Source organism: Rhineura floridana, chromosome 5 (assembly GCF_030035675.1).
Source record: "Rhineura floridana isolate rRhiFlo1 chromosome 5, rRhiFlo1.hap2, whole genome shotgun sequence".
In the NCBI taxonomy this organism is placed as follows: domain Eukaryota; kingdom Metazoa; phylum Chordata; class Lepidosauria; order Squamata; family Rhineuridae; genus Rhineura; species Rhineura floridana.
This window is the reverse complement of record NC_084484.1, coordinates 66,146,285-66,161,371: the sequence shown is the minus strand read 5'-3', so window position 1 is coordinate 66,161,371 and position 15,087 is coordinate 66,146,285. Positions and strand designations below refer to the sequence as shown.

The following is a 15,087-nucleotide window of genomic DNA, read 5'->3' as shown; positions in this document are numbered from 1 at the left end:
AAGTCGGGATCGACTTGAAGGCAGTCCATTTCTATTTTCATATGCAACCTAATAATAGCAATAATAGTAATCATGACAACCACCACCACCTCTTAAGTGGTTTCATTAAAATAAAATTAAAATCATTAAAATTAAAACCAATGGCCTTTAAAAACAAATAAACATAATGAAATTATCCAGATAAAAAAGTCAAGAAAGTACAGATGCTCCTACTGTTGCTATTTGCTAGTTCCTATTTTCTGGTCCGAGTCCCTAGTTAATCACTGTCCCTATTTTTTGCCTCTCACAAGAAGGTCTGGTTGAAAATGTTTGCTATGAGTTGCTAGAGTTGGCATTGTTCAAGGTTCACACATTCGGCCTCTTGGGTGAACGCGTGCACAAAAAAATAAATGCGCAAAACCGCAGGGCCACCACATGATGGCCTGAACAGCTCTCCCAATGTCTTTTTCTTTCCTTAAAATAAGCTGCTGGAAGGGACCCAATTAGAACCAGTGTGGTGTAGTGGTTAGATTTTTGAATTTAGGCTTGGGAAACTAGGATTCACATCCCCAATCAGTCCTGATCCTGAAGCTCACAGGCTGATCTTGAGTCATTCACCGCCTCCCAACCTAACAGTTGTTTGTGAGAAGGAGAGGATCATGTAGGCCAGCTGGAGCTCCTTGGAGGAAAGGTGGGATTAAAATGTAATGATGATGATGATGATGCTAGAGGAGAGGGTTCAACTTCGCCCACACACCCACATCAAAAGTTCCTGAGCTATTAGCCTTAGGACGGGGGAGAGGTACTCATGGGGCCAGTCCTATCATTAGGCAAGTGGGGTGGTTGCTATTATGGGTTTCATGAAAAGGCAATAAACCGTTAGTTATTTCATGCATTCTGTTATTATTGTGTTTTTTACTACAAGGGGGGGGGAGTGCTTGTGGGATCTTCTGCTTCAGTTGCCAAATAACTTGACCTGCCTAGGATTCTATGCGCCTTGCCTTGGGTGTCAATTGCTGTTCTGCCTCAGGCAGCCAAATACCTTGAGCCAGCCCTGCATGTGGTACTTTTCCCTCCAGGGCAGCTTGCGTGTTTGTGTGACATTTTGCTCTGTGGAATGGAGTGAGGGGGAAATGATTAAATCCCCCATCCCAAAGACTAAGGCCCCATTTTAATTTAGATGCTCCTTCACCCCAATATGGCTGTGTGATGTGTCCTTCCCTGGCTCTCCCTGTCAGGTTCCTACCTGCTCGTGGTTACTGCCTGTCTCTAGGCACCACCAGGGACTCCACCAGTCTGGACCGCTCTCTCTTATGTTTTCTCTCCCCGCTCTAGCACAGATCTCAACAGATCCCCCTGCTAGGCAACCACCAGTAACGTCCCAATACTAGTATTCCCAGAGACTCTGAATACTGGTATTGTTATTCTCTTCACCGCTGCCACCATTTGTTACAGTTGCCCTTCAGCCTTGGTCATTACCTTACCCTCCCTTCTGGTCTGTGAAACCCCAGCCAAGGATCAGGCCTTTGGTAAACCAAATTAAGTATTTATTAAAGATAACAAAGCTAACAAAATTAACAAGATTTCTTCTTAAGGCACATAAGCATATGGTTTTACTCAATACTAATCCGAACTCCACCTCCCTCCTGGTAAACAACTCTCTAAACCCCACCAAGCAATCCACTCTTTCTCTTCTCCCCCCAGATTCTACAATTCACCACCTCACATTCACCCAGATTTACCTGTCATCCTTTCATTTATACTGTCAGCCATTTTAAACATTCAGCCAATCATCAAGCATTCTATTGCCCATTCACTCCCCCTCCTCTTTCACTACTTACCATGTATACTCTAAACAACCAGCACTTACCATATATACACTAATAAATACCTTGAGCCAGCCCTGCATGTGGTACTTTTCCCTCCAGGGCAGCATGTGTGTTTGTGTGACATTTTGCTCTGTGGAATGGAGTGAGGGGGAAATGATTAAATCCCCCATCCCAAAGACTAAGGCCCCATTTTAATTTAGATGCTCCTTCACCCCAATATGGCTGCTTTTAAGCAAAGGAAAAAGTGTAGGGAAATCGGATCATGGAACTACCCCCTCCTTCGGGGCTAGCTTCATCTGGAGGCTCCATGCAGCCTGTCATTTCACACACTGCAGCTCCTGACTTACGTAATTCATGTTGTTAGGAGTTTTGCTATCAGATTTCTTTGAACAGAACTATCACTGTGGCTTGCCTTAAGGCAATACTTGCCAGACTCTTGCACTTACTTGACAAAGGAATGTTAATAACCCATGATATTCAAGTGAGGTTGTCTCCATAGGAACTAATTGTTAGAAGATTGCTTCCTGACACAGAGAAAGGGTTAGGGGGCACATCTTTCCTCCTCCCAGCTAAGAATGATGTAATCTTGATTTGTGTGTGGAGTGTGGACAGAAACAATAGAAACTGCCTAAAGACACAAAGGGCACTTCCATACTATTGCGATTTTCAGATGGAATTTAGTCACATGCCTAGGTTGTGCAATTCAAGTTGATTTGGTGATCTTGTGCAACAAACCCGCTTCCTCCCCCCCCCCCCAAAATCAAGACTTTTTGCAAAAAGGAAAGTGATGGGGAAATGCACTGCAAAGTCTGGGATAACCTGATGCAGTATTGTATAACCTCACAAACAAATCAGAATGAATGTTCAATATATAGCAGGTGGTGTTTAATCTTCCTGCAATCTTTGTACAAACAAATCAGAATGAATGCCCAATAAATAGGTTGTCTGCAAGCAACCTCAAAGAAGGATGAGCTGAGTTTTGAGGGCCCTGTATGCTGTTACCATCTGGAGATGCAGGGGCACCTCTTTGGAGTTCTGATATGGTGCAATGGATACACTTTTCTTATATTTACTCACTGCTATTTCCTTCTTTTAGAATTAATTTTCTTTAGTCTATTTTTGTACTAAGTGGTAATATAGTAATAAAGGTGTTTAAAAAAAAACCCTCAAATGTTGCACTATGCTGCAATTCATCTCCAGTAGGGTTGCCACGTTCAGGGCCTGAGACTGATCGTGTATCTTTAGGAGAAGAGAGAGTCAGCCAAGTGCAGGTGTTCTTGCAACACTGTAATGAGAAAAACCACAAGGTGGAATTCTCCCTTTCCCCTGCACAACTTTGAAAGATACAGAAGACCTCTTGGTTGCCAGGCCCAGCCTCCAAGAGGTCTTCTGTATCTTTAAAAGTTGTGCAGGGGGAAGGGAGAATTCCACCTTGTGGTTTTTCCCATTATAGTGTTGCAAGAACACCTGCACTTGGCTGACTTTCTCTTCTCCTAAAGATACAGGATCAGTCTCAGGTCCTGAAACTGGCAACCCTAATGTATGGCTATGGATGAGGACAGGCTTGCTTGCATATACAGTGATACCTCAGTAAACAAAGTAGATGTGTTCCTGGACATTATTTCTTCAACAGAAACGTTTGTGCCAGAAATAGTAATGTAGGAGAAATTGACCCAGAAGATTGACGAGGAGGTAGAATGACCCGTGACAATTGTTCCTTCATGTCTTACTTTCTAACTCTCTGATTCTGAAAATTTAGCAGCCAGGCCCTTTTGGAGATTGCAAGCTTTTGAAGCTTAATTGGCTATTTTCTTAAAGGTGTAAGCTTATTAGCTTAATTAGCTGTTTTCTTAAAAGTAGCCACCTGTTCAGGACAACATCCTTGAAGTTGGGGAGAAGTTCTTACCTGTTTAGAGTGAATAATTGATGTTCTTGGCTCATTTGCAATAATATTCATAAACATTGATAAGGGTTGGGAACATGATCTTCAAGCCAGGTGCAACTAACTGAATGAAAATGGACTGCCTTCAAGTTGATATCGAGTTATGGCTACCCTATGAATAGGGTTTACATGGTAAGTGGTATTCGGAGGGGGGTTACCATTGCCTCCCTCTTAGGCTAGTCCTCCCCAGCTGGCGATGGCCTGCTCAGCTTGCCACAGCTGTACAAGCCAGCCCCTTCCTTGGCTGCAACTGCCAGCTGGGGGGCAACTGGGCTCCTTGGGACTATGCAGTTTGCCCACAGCTGCACAAGTGGCAGGGCATGTAACGCCTGAGCCACTCCCTGTGGAAGCGATCTTTAGCTGGCCCTTGATACCCAGGAGACACGAGCGGAAATTTGAACTCACAGACTCTGGACTCCCAGCCAGGCTTTCCTCCCCACTGTTTAAGTTGGTTCAAATTAAGTGCAACCAATTAAGTTGGTAAATACTTCAAAAAAAGGTGTTTAACAAGCAATGATAAGACCAAGAACATGACTATCACAACAGGTGTGATTAGTGAAGTTGTTGTTGAGAATCAGCACATAGCCTTTGGGACTTTTAATTATATAAGTCCCCAAGATTTTCACTCAAGTGAACTTTGACACAGACTTGGACTGGCAAGGTGCTGCGTACTGGCTATGAGCTGGGGTCTCTCCATTGTTATTCCCTTGGAGTTCCCAACAACTGAATGGAGAAAGTAAGCTCAGTAGATTTTGCTGTCTGTATCCTTTTACCAGCTGCTGAATAAAATCTTTGACTTCCACCTACCTGCATGGTTATCACTTCTGAATAGAGAAGAACCCTTGCCAATTGGCAAGACAAGTAATAACATGGAAAGAATAGGGATAGGTTCCTTCACCTGCTCATAGATGGTGAGGGCAGCTTTAACAGGGGGTTTAAAGGGTACCAACCGGGCACTCACCACTCCCCCTCCTCTGAATCTTATTGGATCCTTCCCTCCCCAGCCCTGGGAGAAAGCAAGAGATCACCTTAATTCAAAGCAGATATATGCTCGTCAGTTTCACTCTACCTAAGCAAACACACAGGTTTATCAGTTTATTGATAGGGAAGCAAAAACACTGGTTGGTCAGTTTCACCTTAATCAAAGGCACAGGCTTGAGAGGTTATCCATAGCAAAGCAAAGCTGGTCAGTTTCACCTTTAAAAAAGCCTTCCTTAAAAGGAGCTTCATTCCTGGAGGATTTGTTAACTGAGGTATTACTGTATATGGGGAAGGGGGAGGCAAGGCAGACTTCAGACAACTGAGAGCTGGCCCTGCTTTACGTTAAAGTAAGGTTTTGTTTACAAGAGAAGTATTTTTTCCCCAAAGGTGGCTGAAGACCACACACAAAGAAATCTATCTCAGACCTTTTCAGTTTTCTTTTAATGTGCAACATATTAATAAATTTAATTTTTTCCCACTACAAGAGGTCTTCATTTAGCACAGTTATTCAGATGCAATTTAGAATAGAAGGGAAAATGACAAGAACATAATTTCCTCCATAAATTCTACAAATAATATAGAACCAATACACTAACAAAGATGACGATGAGAAATTATTGTTTATTAAAAAATAAAGACAGAAAACTTGGGAGAGGGGGATTTATTCATTCCACACTTTAGAGAAAAATCTATACATCACAGTGTATCCTACTGCCACTTTTACTTACAATAGCACTAAACCAGAAATCCTTGAGTCCTCCTAGAGGATACTGGGTTGAAAGTACAGAGGGGCTGTGGGGCCCTATGTTTAACCCTGCCCCCAAGGTCATGTGAATTCTCCAATTACTCACGTGATAAGGATGAACCTCTGCAGCAGAGAGTCTTTCCCATGTGATGAAGAACTTTTCTCAGTTACATAGGAAGCTTCCACAGAGACGACAGCAACCTGTGTACATTCTTCTGACCCTGATGATGTCATTACCAAGCCGATGTTTCAGCCAATCACACCAAAACAAGTGACCCATTCGTGTAGTGTGTTGCCTTGAATAAATCATAGAATCATAACATAGTAGAACTGGAAGGGGCCTATAAGGCCATAGAGTCCAATCCCCTCTCAATGCAGGAATACAAATTAAAGCATACCAGACAGGTGGCTGTCCAGCTGCCTCTTGAATGCTTCCAGGGTTGGAGAGCCCACCACTGCCCTAGGTAATTGGTTCCATTGTCATACTGCTCTAACAGTTAAGAATTTTTTCCTGATGTTCAGCCAAAATCTGGCTTCCTGTAAACTTGAGCCCATTATTCTATGTCCTGCACTCTGGGATGATCACATCAGAGTTTTTAACACTGCACAGTGCAATGATACACTTTTTTCTCATACTAGGCTAAAACTTGTTTTTTCATTTGGTTCTCATAGCTAATTTAGGGATATTACTTAGAAGTGAATTTCATTTCTTTCAATGATGTTCGTATCTCACGTATATCAATAGAGTAAATTAAAGAATATCATGTCCTTCCATACAACCAGGATGAAAGAAGTTAATGGGGTACAACTGATGAAAATCAGAAGTGTCAACAAAATAACAGCAACCAAAAGAGATCTAAAAGGTAGATTTCAGTAAACAGCACAAAAAAATAAAATAGCCTTTGCTTACGATAATGGTGAGGGCCCTAGGCAAATAGATCTGGGGAGGGCATTCTATAGACAGGGCATCGCAACCAAGAAGCCTTGTCACCGAAGATGGAAACACCCAGAAAAGGGTCTCCATTATTGATCCTAATATACAGATAGACTTGTTGAAAGAATGAAGTTTGTCACATACTCTGGATCTCAAGATTGTTTGGGGGCTGCATTTACTGAACAGGACATCTGTTATTTAATAAAATATTACTAAAATGCATTAGACTCAGCCAAATAGCTAGCAATGTTTAAACTGAGATAAATCACTTTATACTGTCATAAAGATTTATTCAGACTCTGATTGTCAGTGGCAAATAATCCTACATGTTGTTCAAAGCTACCACTAACGTAACAAGCATGTTCTGATTTCACCTACATAAGCAGAAAATATAGTAGAAAGGCAATTTTGTTTTACAAATTATGAATTTTAGAATCTTTTTTAATGAACTCTTGTGTAGTTGTGTGCAATTAGTCTCTCAGTTTTAAACATTTTTCACCCAAGTAAAATCTCAATGAGAGGATCTATACATAAACATAACAGTGCATTAGAGTTTGGATGATCTTCTGGAAGTCAGCATTTCTCAGCTGGTTTCTTGATGGTTTAGACAACTGCTCCATCTAAAATTAAAAATTGCATATTCATTGGATAGGAATGCATTATTAAAAACATGGTCACTTCAGTACGGAGCCCAAAGTGCACTGCAATACAAATACACTCACCAGGCAGCAAGCCCCATTAAAACAGTGGGACTTGCTTCCAAATATACATGCACAGATCAGAGCCTAGATGCTCAAAAGGAAAAGTATGTGTAAGAGTACTTCATCAAACATTTATGTGGCAATTGCAATAGGTGTGACTACCCCAGTAATCCCTCCAGTAAATATTTCAAGTGTGAATGACAATTGTGCACCCGTAAATACTCAGGAATATTGCAATTGAGAGCTTCCTAATGCATGTTGGTGAACGTTTAAGGACTTAATCCCAGGTAAGTGTGTTTACAATTGCAGCCTTAATGTAACATACCAAGTTCTAGTCAAACTGACATGTTAGAAGTTGAAACCAGATCTATGCTAAATGTAAAATATTAGCATTTCTTGACTCCTATCATACTTCAGAATGCACTTTTCACTCTCTCAATCCCTCATTCAGCTAAGGGTAATGCAGGAATGACTTATGCCATCTCTGCCTGGTGTTAGTCAGATAACCCTAGTTATCAGGGAAAAGTCCATAGATGACTGATAGATAATATGCCATGCATGCCTATCATTCTTGGTTTAGTTCTTCAGGTCTTTGACAGTAAGCCTGGAAAAGGCCTTAGAGAGCAGTTGTCATCAGGGCAAGTAATAACTAGCTAGATCAAAGGTGGGCAGAAAGTAGATTGGAATCTGCTGGTATATCTCTGGGTGATTTGAAGTAGATTGGCAAGGATTTGTGACTCCCACTTTGCTTAACAAAATGACTTCCCACTAAGTGATCCTGCTGAAATGGAGAAAGCTGGGTGGGAGAATAACCAGGAATTTTCTGCAGAATACCTGAGAATGAGTTCAGTTCAGCTCTGGTATCCAGAAGAAATTCCTGAGCCAACTAGATGTAGTTGGTGAATCTCAAGGTTCTAATTAAAAACAAAGTAGATCCTGCAAACCATCCTCAGGAACTCCTTAATTTTGTCTTCTCCACCATCAGAGCACTAATGGCAGAGGAGGTACAGACCCAGAGGTTTCTACACCTGCAAGGAGGATTCCTTTATAGGTAGGCCTCCTGTTCTGCCTGTGGATCTCCCTCTCTGCCAATGGATCTCCCTCTCTGCCAATGGATCTCCCTCTCTGCCAATGGATCTCTCTGGGACCATAGGATCGCAGCCTAAGTCATTCAAAGTAACTCTAATCAGTTCTGAATTTTCATTGAAGGTGGTTTCACCTTTTGGAACCATAATTATTTTTTTAGTTCATCAGAGCAGTTATGTAATTCTTACAACAGTCATTCTTACCTCTTGGTTTAAAACAGTATCTCTTTTTCTTGTAAGCAGTATAGCCAGCTACAGCCCCAACAGCTAGCAGCACAACTACAGTCACAACGGGGGATGTAATCTGAGCTGTCGAACTAGAATCAACTATGGAGGAGGGGGGGAAACACAACACACACATTATCTTCTGAAATATATTAATCTGTTCTGTTTTAGAGTATAGACAGGGCCAGGGAACAACATACTGTAGGACATTTTTTCTAGGATAAAAGGAATCTATGGCCATACTACCCTGAATAGCCCGATCTCATCTGATCTTGGAAGCTCAGGAGGGCCAGGCCTGGTTAGTACTTGGATGGGACACCATCTGGGAAAACCGGGTGCCGTAGGCTTAGAGGAAGGCAATGGTAAACCACCTCTGAATATCTCTTACCATGAAAACCCTATGAATATATCCAAAAAAGGTTCATAGGGTCACCATAAGTTATAATCAACTTGAAGGCATATAACAACAACGACAAAAGGAATACTCCAGGTCTAGAAAGTCTGATGAGGGAATATTGCTGGTTTTCAAAAGAGAGAGAGAGATGAATACAATTGTTCACAGTCACAATGAATGAAGTAATGTCTAGTTGGATTCTCTCACCTTCATGGGAAGAGGCAAAAGTGAATCTTATTGGCAATGAGCAGAAAGACCTCTTTAATCAAGACTCTTTTAGACTGCAGTCCCATACTCACTTATCTGGAAGAAAGCCCCACTGAACTGAGTGGGGCTGACTTTCTGAGTAAACATGGATAGGATCGCACTGTTTTTAGACCTATATCCATGTTCAGCCTTCATTTAGATCAGAGTTGGGGAACCTTTCTCAACCACAGGGCTACATTCCCGCATAGGCAACCTTCTGAGGACCGCACGTCAACAGTGGGTAGGGCAACAGATGTGACTCATATGTTTGTATAGTAGGCTACAGTCAGCCACACAAAAGACAGAGGGTTCTATACATACATCTCTCCACCCAAGAGGCGTTATTACAGTTCAAGGATACATTCCAGCAAAGCAAAAGAACTGGAAGAGAGTGTGGAGCAGGGCATGGGGAGGAGGTAGAGCTTAGAGTCCTGAGGGCCAGATAGAGAGGCCTAGAGGGCCATATTTGTCCCTCAAGCTCGAGGTTCCACACTCCTGATTTCGATATATAGTTAAGTTATGTAATAACAATGTTCAGTCATTGCCTTTCATTTTCTTTGCGGTCCCACCCTCCCTCCTTCTTTGTAGTGTAGTACTGTGATCAGATTTCGACTGAACATCAGGAAAAACTTCCTAACGGTTAGAGCCATACGACAATGGAACCAATTACCTAGAGAGGTAGTGGGCTCTCCGACACTGGAGGCATTCAAGAGGCAGCTGGATAGCCATCTGTCGGGAATGCTTTGATTTGGATTCCTGCATTGAGCAGGGGGTTTGAGCAAGCCACTTTTATTTTGAAGGAAAATAGCTGCCCAGGCCACCATCCAGAACATGCTCCTGATCCACATTGGGGACGTAAAAATCACGTTCTGCTGGCTGCTCTTTACTTCAAAGAGCAACTTCAGGGGCAAATAGTAGCCAGAGGCTGGGGGACAGATGTTCAGCAGCTGGGACCCTGTGGGTGCTTTTTCTTCAACATAAAAGTGGCCAGTCTGAGGCAGCTTTTTAAAAGCACATTTATCATAACATGTAGTTTAGCTCATAATATAGTTCAAAAATTTTAAAAGCTATATGCCAGTCTTACCAATATTTCCACCTTGATCTGAAATGTGCTCATTTTCACCTGAAGCAAGAGGCAATAACAATAACATGATTATTTCAGGAAAGAGGAAAAGAGGGAAAGCAATGTCAAAACCACAGCAAGCAATCTAAACCTTTTTTGGCAACATATTACATTAACTGATTTAAAAAATACACATAGCTGCAATTGTGTCAAAGTATTCTTTCTGTTAGGATGTTGGTTCAATCTTTTATTTTTCCATTAGCAATAAGAATAGTGAAGATACTAATTAATAGCAACACATTCTGAGCAGTGCCGGTTCTAAAGGGCAGCCAGGTGGGGCACTGGCCCAAGGGCCCCTAGAGCTACAGGAGCCCCTCTGCTCCCCTTCCGCGATCAACGGAAGCAGGACAGGAGCCACAGATCGCAGGACAGGAGCTTCCGAGCCACCCGCCATTCCCCTGGTTCACCTACCTCTCTCTCTGCTGTTTTTTTTGCAGTTTGCCATCAATCAAGATGGCGGCCGAGGTTTCCCTAAGGGGCTGAAGCCTCTGCCGCCATCTTAGTCGATGGCACGCATGCGTATTACATGTGCGCATTGCTGCCATCAACCAAGATGGCGGCAGGGGCTTCAGCCCCTTAGGAAAACCTCGGCCACCATCTTGATTGATGGCAAACCTGTGTGTGGAGTGATTGCAGCCGCAAAACAGCAGAGAGAAAGGTAGGACAAGCGGGGGGATGGCGGGTGGCTCAAAAGCTGCTGTCCTGCGATCCTTTCCGCAGCTGCTTCCGCGGATCACGCAAGGGGAGCGGAGGGGCCCAGGGCAGGCTGATGCCCAAGGGCCCCAGAATGCCTGCAGCTGGCCCTGATTCTGAGACTCCAGCTCAGATCAGCCCCTGCCAGCATAGCCAATGGTCAGGGATGATGGGATTTGTTTCCCCTGCTCTAGTCTATGGACTTAGTCTTCAGATAGTGCAACTGAAATAATGCTGACATTGAGGGTATAATCACCATAAGACTTTATGTTTGACTCTTACTTCAAGCACGCTGGCTGATTCAGTGGTAGTTTTTACCTTGAACTCTCAAGATGCCTCTATAAAGAGCTTGCTGCAGTTTCAGTACAAGGTGAAGAGCATATTGCTACATAACATGTAGCACAGATATAGCCAATGTGGTGCCCTTCAGATATTGTCAGTCTACAACTCTCATCAGTCCCAGCCAGCACCACCAATGGTCAGGGATGATAGTCTAGCAATATTTGGAGGGCACCACACTGACTACCCCTTATCTATCTATCTATCTATCTATCTATCTATCTATCTATCTATCTATCTATCTATCTATCTATCTATCTATCTATCTATCTATCTATCTATCAATCAGATTTATATCCCATCCTTCCTATCAGTAGGAGCCCATCTAGTAGGTAGCTTCACTTGCTTGCTTGCCACTTCAAACACTTGTATGTTTATACATACAGTAAGTATTTCCAACTGTGTTCAGTGTGTTTCTCCCTGTGTTTACTCCTTAGTAAGACTGCAATCCTGTATCCACTTACCTGGAAGTAAATCACACTAAACTCAATGGGATAGGATTGCACTGTTATGGCGTTTAGGATTTCAGTCCAAAACATCTTGAGCTATTGATGGACATGAACCTTTCAGCTGTGTACCTACCCTGCTTGAGCCTATTGATGCATCCAGGTTTAAAAAGGCAAAGGAATTCTGAATGGCAAATTCAAGAGTTGTGACCACCACCAGCAACTTATCATGAGCAGAGCCAACTCTACCAAAGTTCAGGCCCAGCTAGTAATGGGCTCACTGCCAGTCTGCCCCCCTTTCTGAAGCAAACCTTCCCTTGCAACGGAGAGGACCAATGGTAAGGAGAGCTAGCTAGTGATGAAAGAGGCCTTGCAGACCTCATCTTTATGATCTGGACCCATCCATTTCCACCAGGGCACATGGAAATTTTCACTATCAGTGTCTTCCTGTTCAATTAGTTTGGGTAGAAACTGATGTTTCTGCAAATGCTCAGGAGGACCTCTTCCATCACCAACCAGCAAACCCCAACACTATTTTTCCCCTTTGTATGGGCACATTTGTTTGACAGGGTCTGGTATACCAGAAGTGCCAACATTCCAAATTTCTCAGAAGACTCTTGATTGAAAACAAAACATCTTTCTGATAGTCTTCTGAAAAAGATTGCAAAACCCAAATTATTTCCAATGGGGCAGGAAGAAGGAGAAATATTCCATTTTGTCCAGTTTCTTAGGTAATTATGGTTTCTACAAGCCACAGTTTCCAGATTCAAATGAAATGGGAATCTTTAATTTGTTACAAACTGTGAACAGAAACTTTGAATTCCCTCCCCTTGTGTGCAAAAGATGGGAGAAAAGGAGGTGGGGAGCCTCAGCACTTTCATGTAACAACAAATCATACTTGGTAGTTAGGTCTGAATGTATTTTGCAACTTGTAAAAGAAAAAAAGTGTTCTGTCCAATAGTGTTGCTCTGGTTTCAGAAGTTTCTTTGATCAAAAGAAAGCATCCATTAAAGGAAGGAGGGAGATTATTTTTGTCAATTTCTCCTCCCCCCTCCCCCACAATGCCCAGCATCACCTCCCAAGTAGTTTTGGTTTTTTTTATTATTATTTTTTATCATTAATTTTTATTCAAATTTTCAAAAACAAAACAAAACAAAACAAAAATAATTAAACAATAAAATAAAATGTTGACTTCCGATTTGTCGCAGATCAGTTATAAGTCTACAATATATAACAAACCTGTCTCTTAAATTATATTACAAAATCACTTTCCTCCAGTAGTTATCTTAATTAATCATCAAATCTCATAAACATTACTTTATTCTTTCCACAAAAAGTCAAAGAGAGGTTTCAATTCCTTGAGAAATATATCTATCAATTTTTCTCCAAATAAACATGTCAATTAATCCATCTCATCAAATCTGTTAGGTCCAATAATTTCAATAGCCATTCTTCCATTATCAATAGTAATTCCATCTTCCATCTTCCATCCTTGCACCCATAATAATCCTATTCAGTCCAGTAATTTCAGTAGCCATTCTTCCATTATCAGTGTCCCATAATAATCTTGCTGTCATAGCCATAGTCATATAATAAGAGTCTGATGGGAATTTCCTTTATCACAAATATTTCCTTGCCATCAATTCTGAATGTGTTGCTGAAATATTGTTGTAAAGTCATATCTCTGTTCTTCTTTTTTACGAAATGCACTGGCACATCTCTTGAGAGTTTTTCCATTGTCACTTATCTGTAATTAATTCCATATATTTTTTCTATGTCAAGCTCCATCACATCATTCCAGTCCAGAAATTTATCCAAGACATTGATAACTTTATCTCTAATATCTTCATTAATTTCTTCAGAGACAACGTTGAATTCCAAACAGTAAACTTTATCTCTAATATCCATAAACTCCAAGTCTTTTTCCAGTTCCACATTTGTTCCAATCTCCAGGGCTTGCATCTTCCCTTTAATTTTTCTTTTTTCATCTTCTAATGCTTGTCCAGTTGTATCTCTGATCTCATCAACCTCCTCTCTCACAAGATCCCCTATTTCTTTAAGCTCCTGCTTCATTTTGCCAAATTCAATTTTCATCTCCTGTCTACCCTGTCTCAGGGTTTGTTTCGTTATCTCAATCTCATCCATTATTTTCTGAAACATAATTACTTCCAGGGTCTTAGCCACTTTCTTGATTGCCATTCTTAAAACCACAAAGAAAAAAAAAACCACTTCTTATTCCAGCAACAATTGGGTTAATATTCCAAGCCTGATGACATCACAGTGTAGACAGCACAGCCTGCTTTATCTCTTATATGTTCAGGAATGCAAAACAAATTTAGTTCACAGCATCAAAACAGTTAGTGGCATCTTGAACAAGCAGATTCGTCAAAATGGAATAGACCAAAAAAAATAGTCCCAGACATATAATACTCCAAAATGCATAAATCAGATATATTTATTTTTCTCCTCGGAATAGAAATCCCTCATCCGTTTGTATCTTTAAAATGCACAATTCCAGGCCAGCTTTTTGCAATAAAAACAAAGATAAGCTTTTTCAATTTCTTTCCTCCTTAATTTCGTGAATGAAAGAGAAGAGTTATAACTCACCCAGGGATTCTTTATAGCTGATTCATTGACAAATCTCTTTTTGCTGCAACAATTTAAACCAGATGATAAAAATAGAAAGAAGGATGCTTGCCTGTTAAAATCCGTTTTTCTTTAAAGAAAAGATAAACGTGTCGCTTAATCAGTTAGAGCTTGTTTGAAAATCCGTCCGGCACTGCTGGCTGAACCTTCTCTCATAAACTAATGAAATTCAGTCCTCCCAACAAACACAGGCTTTTGTGGTTAATCTCTACGCTTCTCCCTGCCCGGGAGAAAGTCTTTACCAGTCAAAAAAAACGTTCTGACTGATTTTAAAACTGAAAAAGCTTCCTTCTGAGACAAGAGCTCATCTCAAAGGCAGGCACAGGCGAAGTCACCCTTCCCGGAAGTCCACCTCCCAAGTAGTTTTGGAGGGTCCCTGCTGGAGCAGATGGGGAGTGCGAGGGGGCAATAAAGATGAAATTCGCACAAAAAAAAAAATCACTTGCCCCTTCTATTCACAAAAACCTATGCTGGATCAAAGAGCCTTTGAGTAACAGAAGAGCAGCAATATATAATAATATAACATATAGAGTAGCAATATAATGTAACCCAATATAATCTAATGTTGCCATATTAACAGGAGGACTGTGAACCAACTCAAAGAACCTGATACAGTACCTGGTGACCTTGGAGGTAGAGGTTTCCCATCATTGAGATCCAAATCACTAAAATTATCTAAAAATAAAATAAAATTATGGTATTACTATTTCTCTCCAAATTATCTTTTCAAGTTTTTCCCAGGACTAATACTAATATTTTGCATAGTTTTCTCTCTTTAA

The 15,087-nt window shown here is 41.3% G+C and overlaps 1 protein-coding gene, 1 long non-coding RNA gene and 1 pseudogene across 3 annotated transcripts in view; 2 read left to right on the top strand and 1 right to left on the bottom strand.

Annotated features, from left to right (window-relative positions):
* Positions 1–5,332: 5,332 nt before the first annotated feature.
* Positions 5,333–15,087, bottom strand: part of LOC133384983 (glycoprotein Xg-like) — a 35,951-nt gene continuing 26,196 nt past the window's right edge. The window contains exons 8-11 of the mRNA XM_061627034.1: positions 14,927–14,983; positions 10,146–10,184; positions 8,401–8,523; positions 5,333–7,030 (exon numbers count right to left, since the gene is read on the bottom strand). Of these exons, the coding sequence (XP_061483018.1) occupies positions 7,014–7,030; positions 8,401–8,523; positions 10,146–10,184; positions 14,927–14,983 (236 nt within the window). The 3' untranslated portion in view covers positions 5,333–7,013. The remainder of the gene's footprint in view (positions 7,031–8,400; positions 8,524–10,145; positions 10,185–14,926; positions 14,984–15,087) is intronic.
* Positions 8,651–8,768, top strand: LOC133386327 (5S ribosomal RNA; annotated as a pseudogene).
* LOC133384986 (uncharacterized) overlaps positions 10,764–15,087 on the top strand; it is a 47,046-nt gene continuing 42,722 nt past the window's right edge. Inside the window, exon 1 of one of the 2 annotated variants that reach the window (XR_009762745.1) lies at positions 10,764–10,842. This is a non-coding gene — a long non-coding RNA (uncharacterized LOC133384986). Of the gene's footprint in view, positions 10,843–11,657; positions 12,001–15,087 lie in introns of those variants that run through there. The other variant, XR_009762744.1, reaches the window with a different exon arrangement.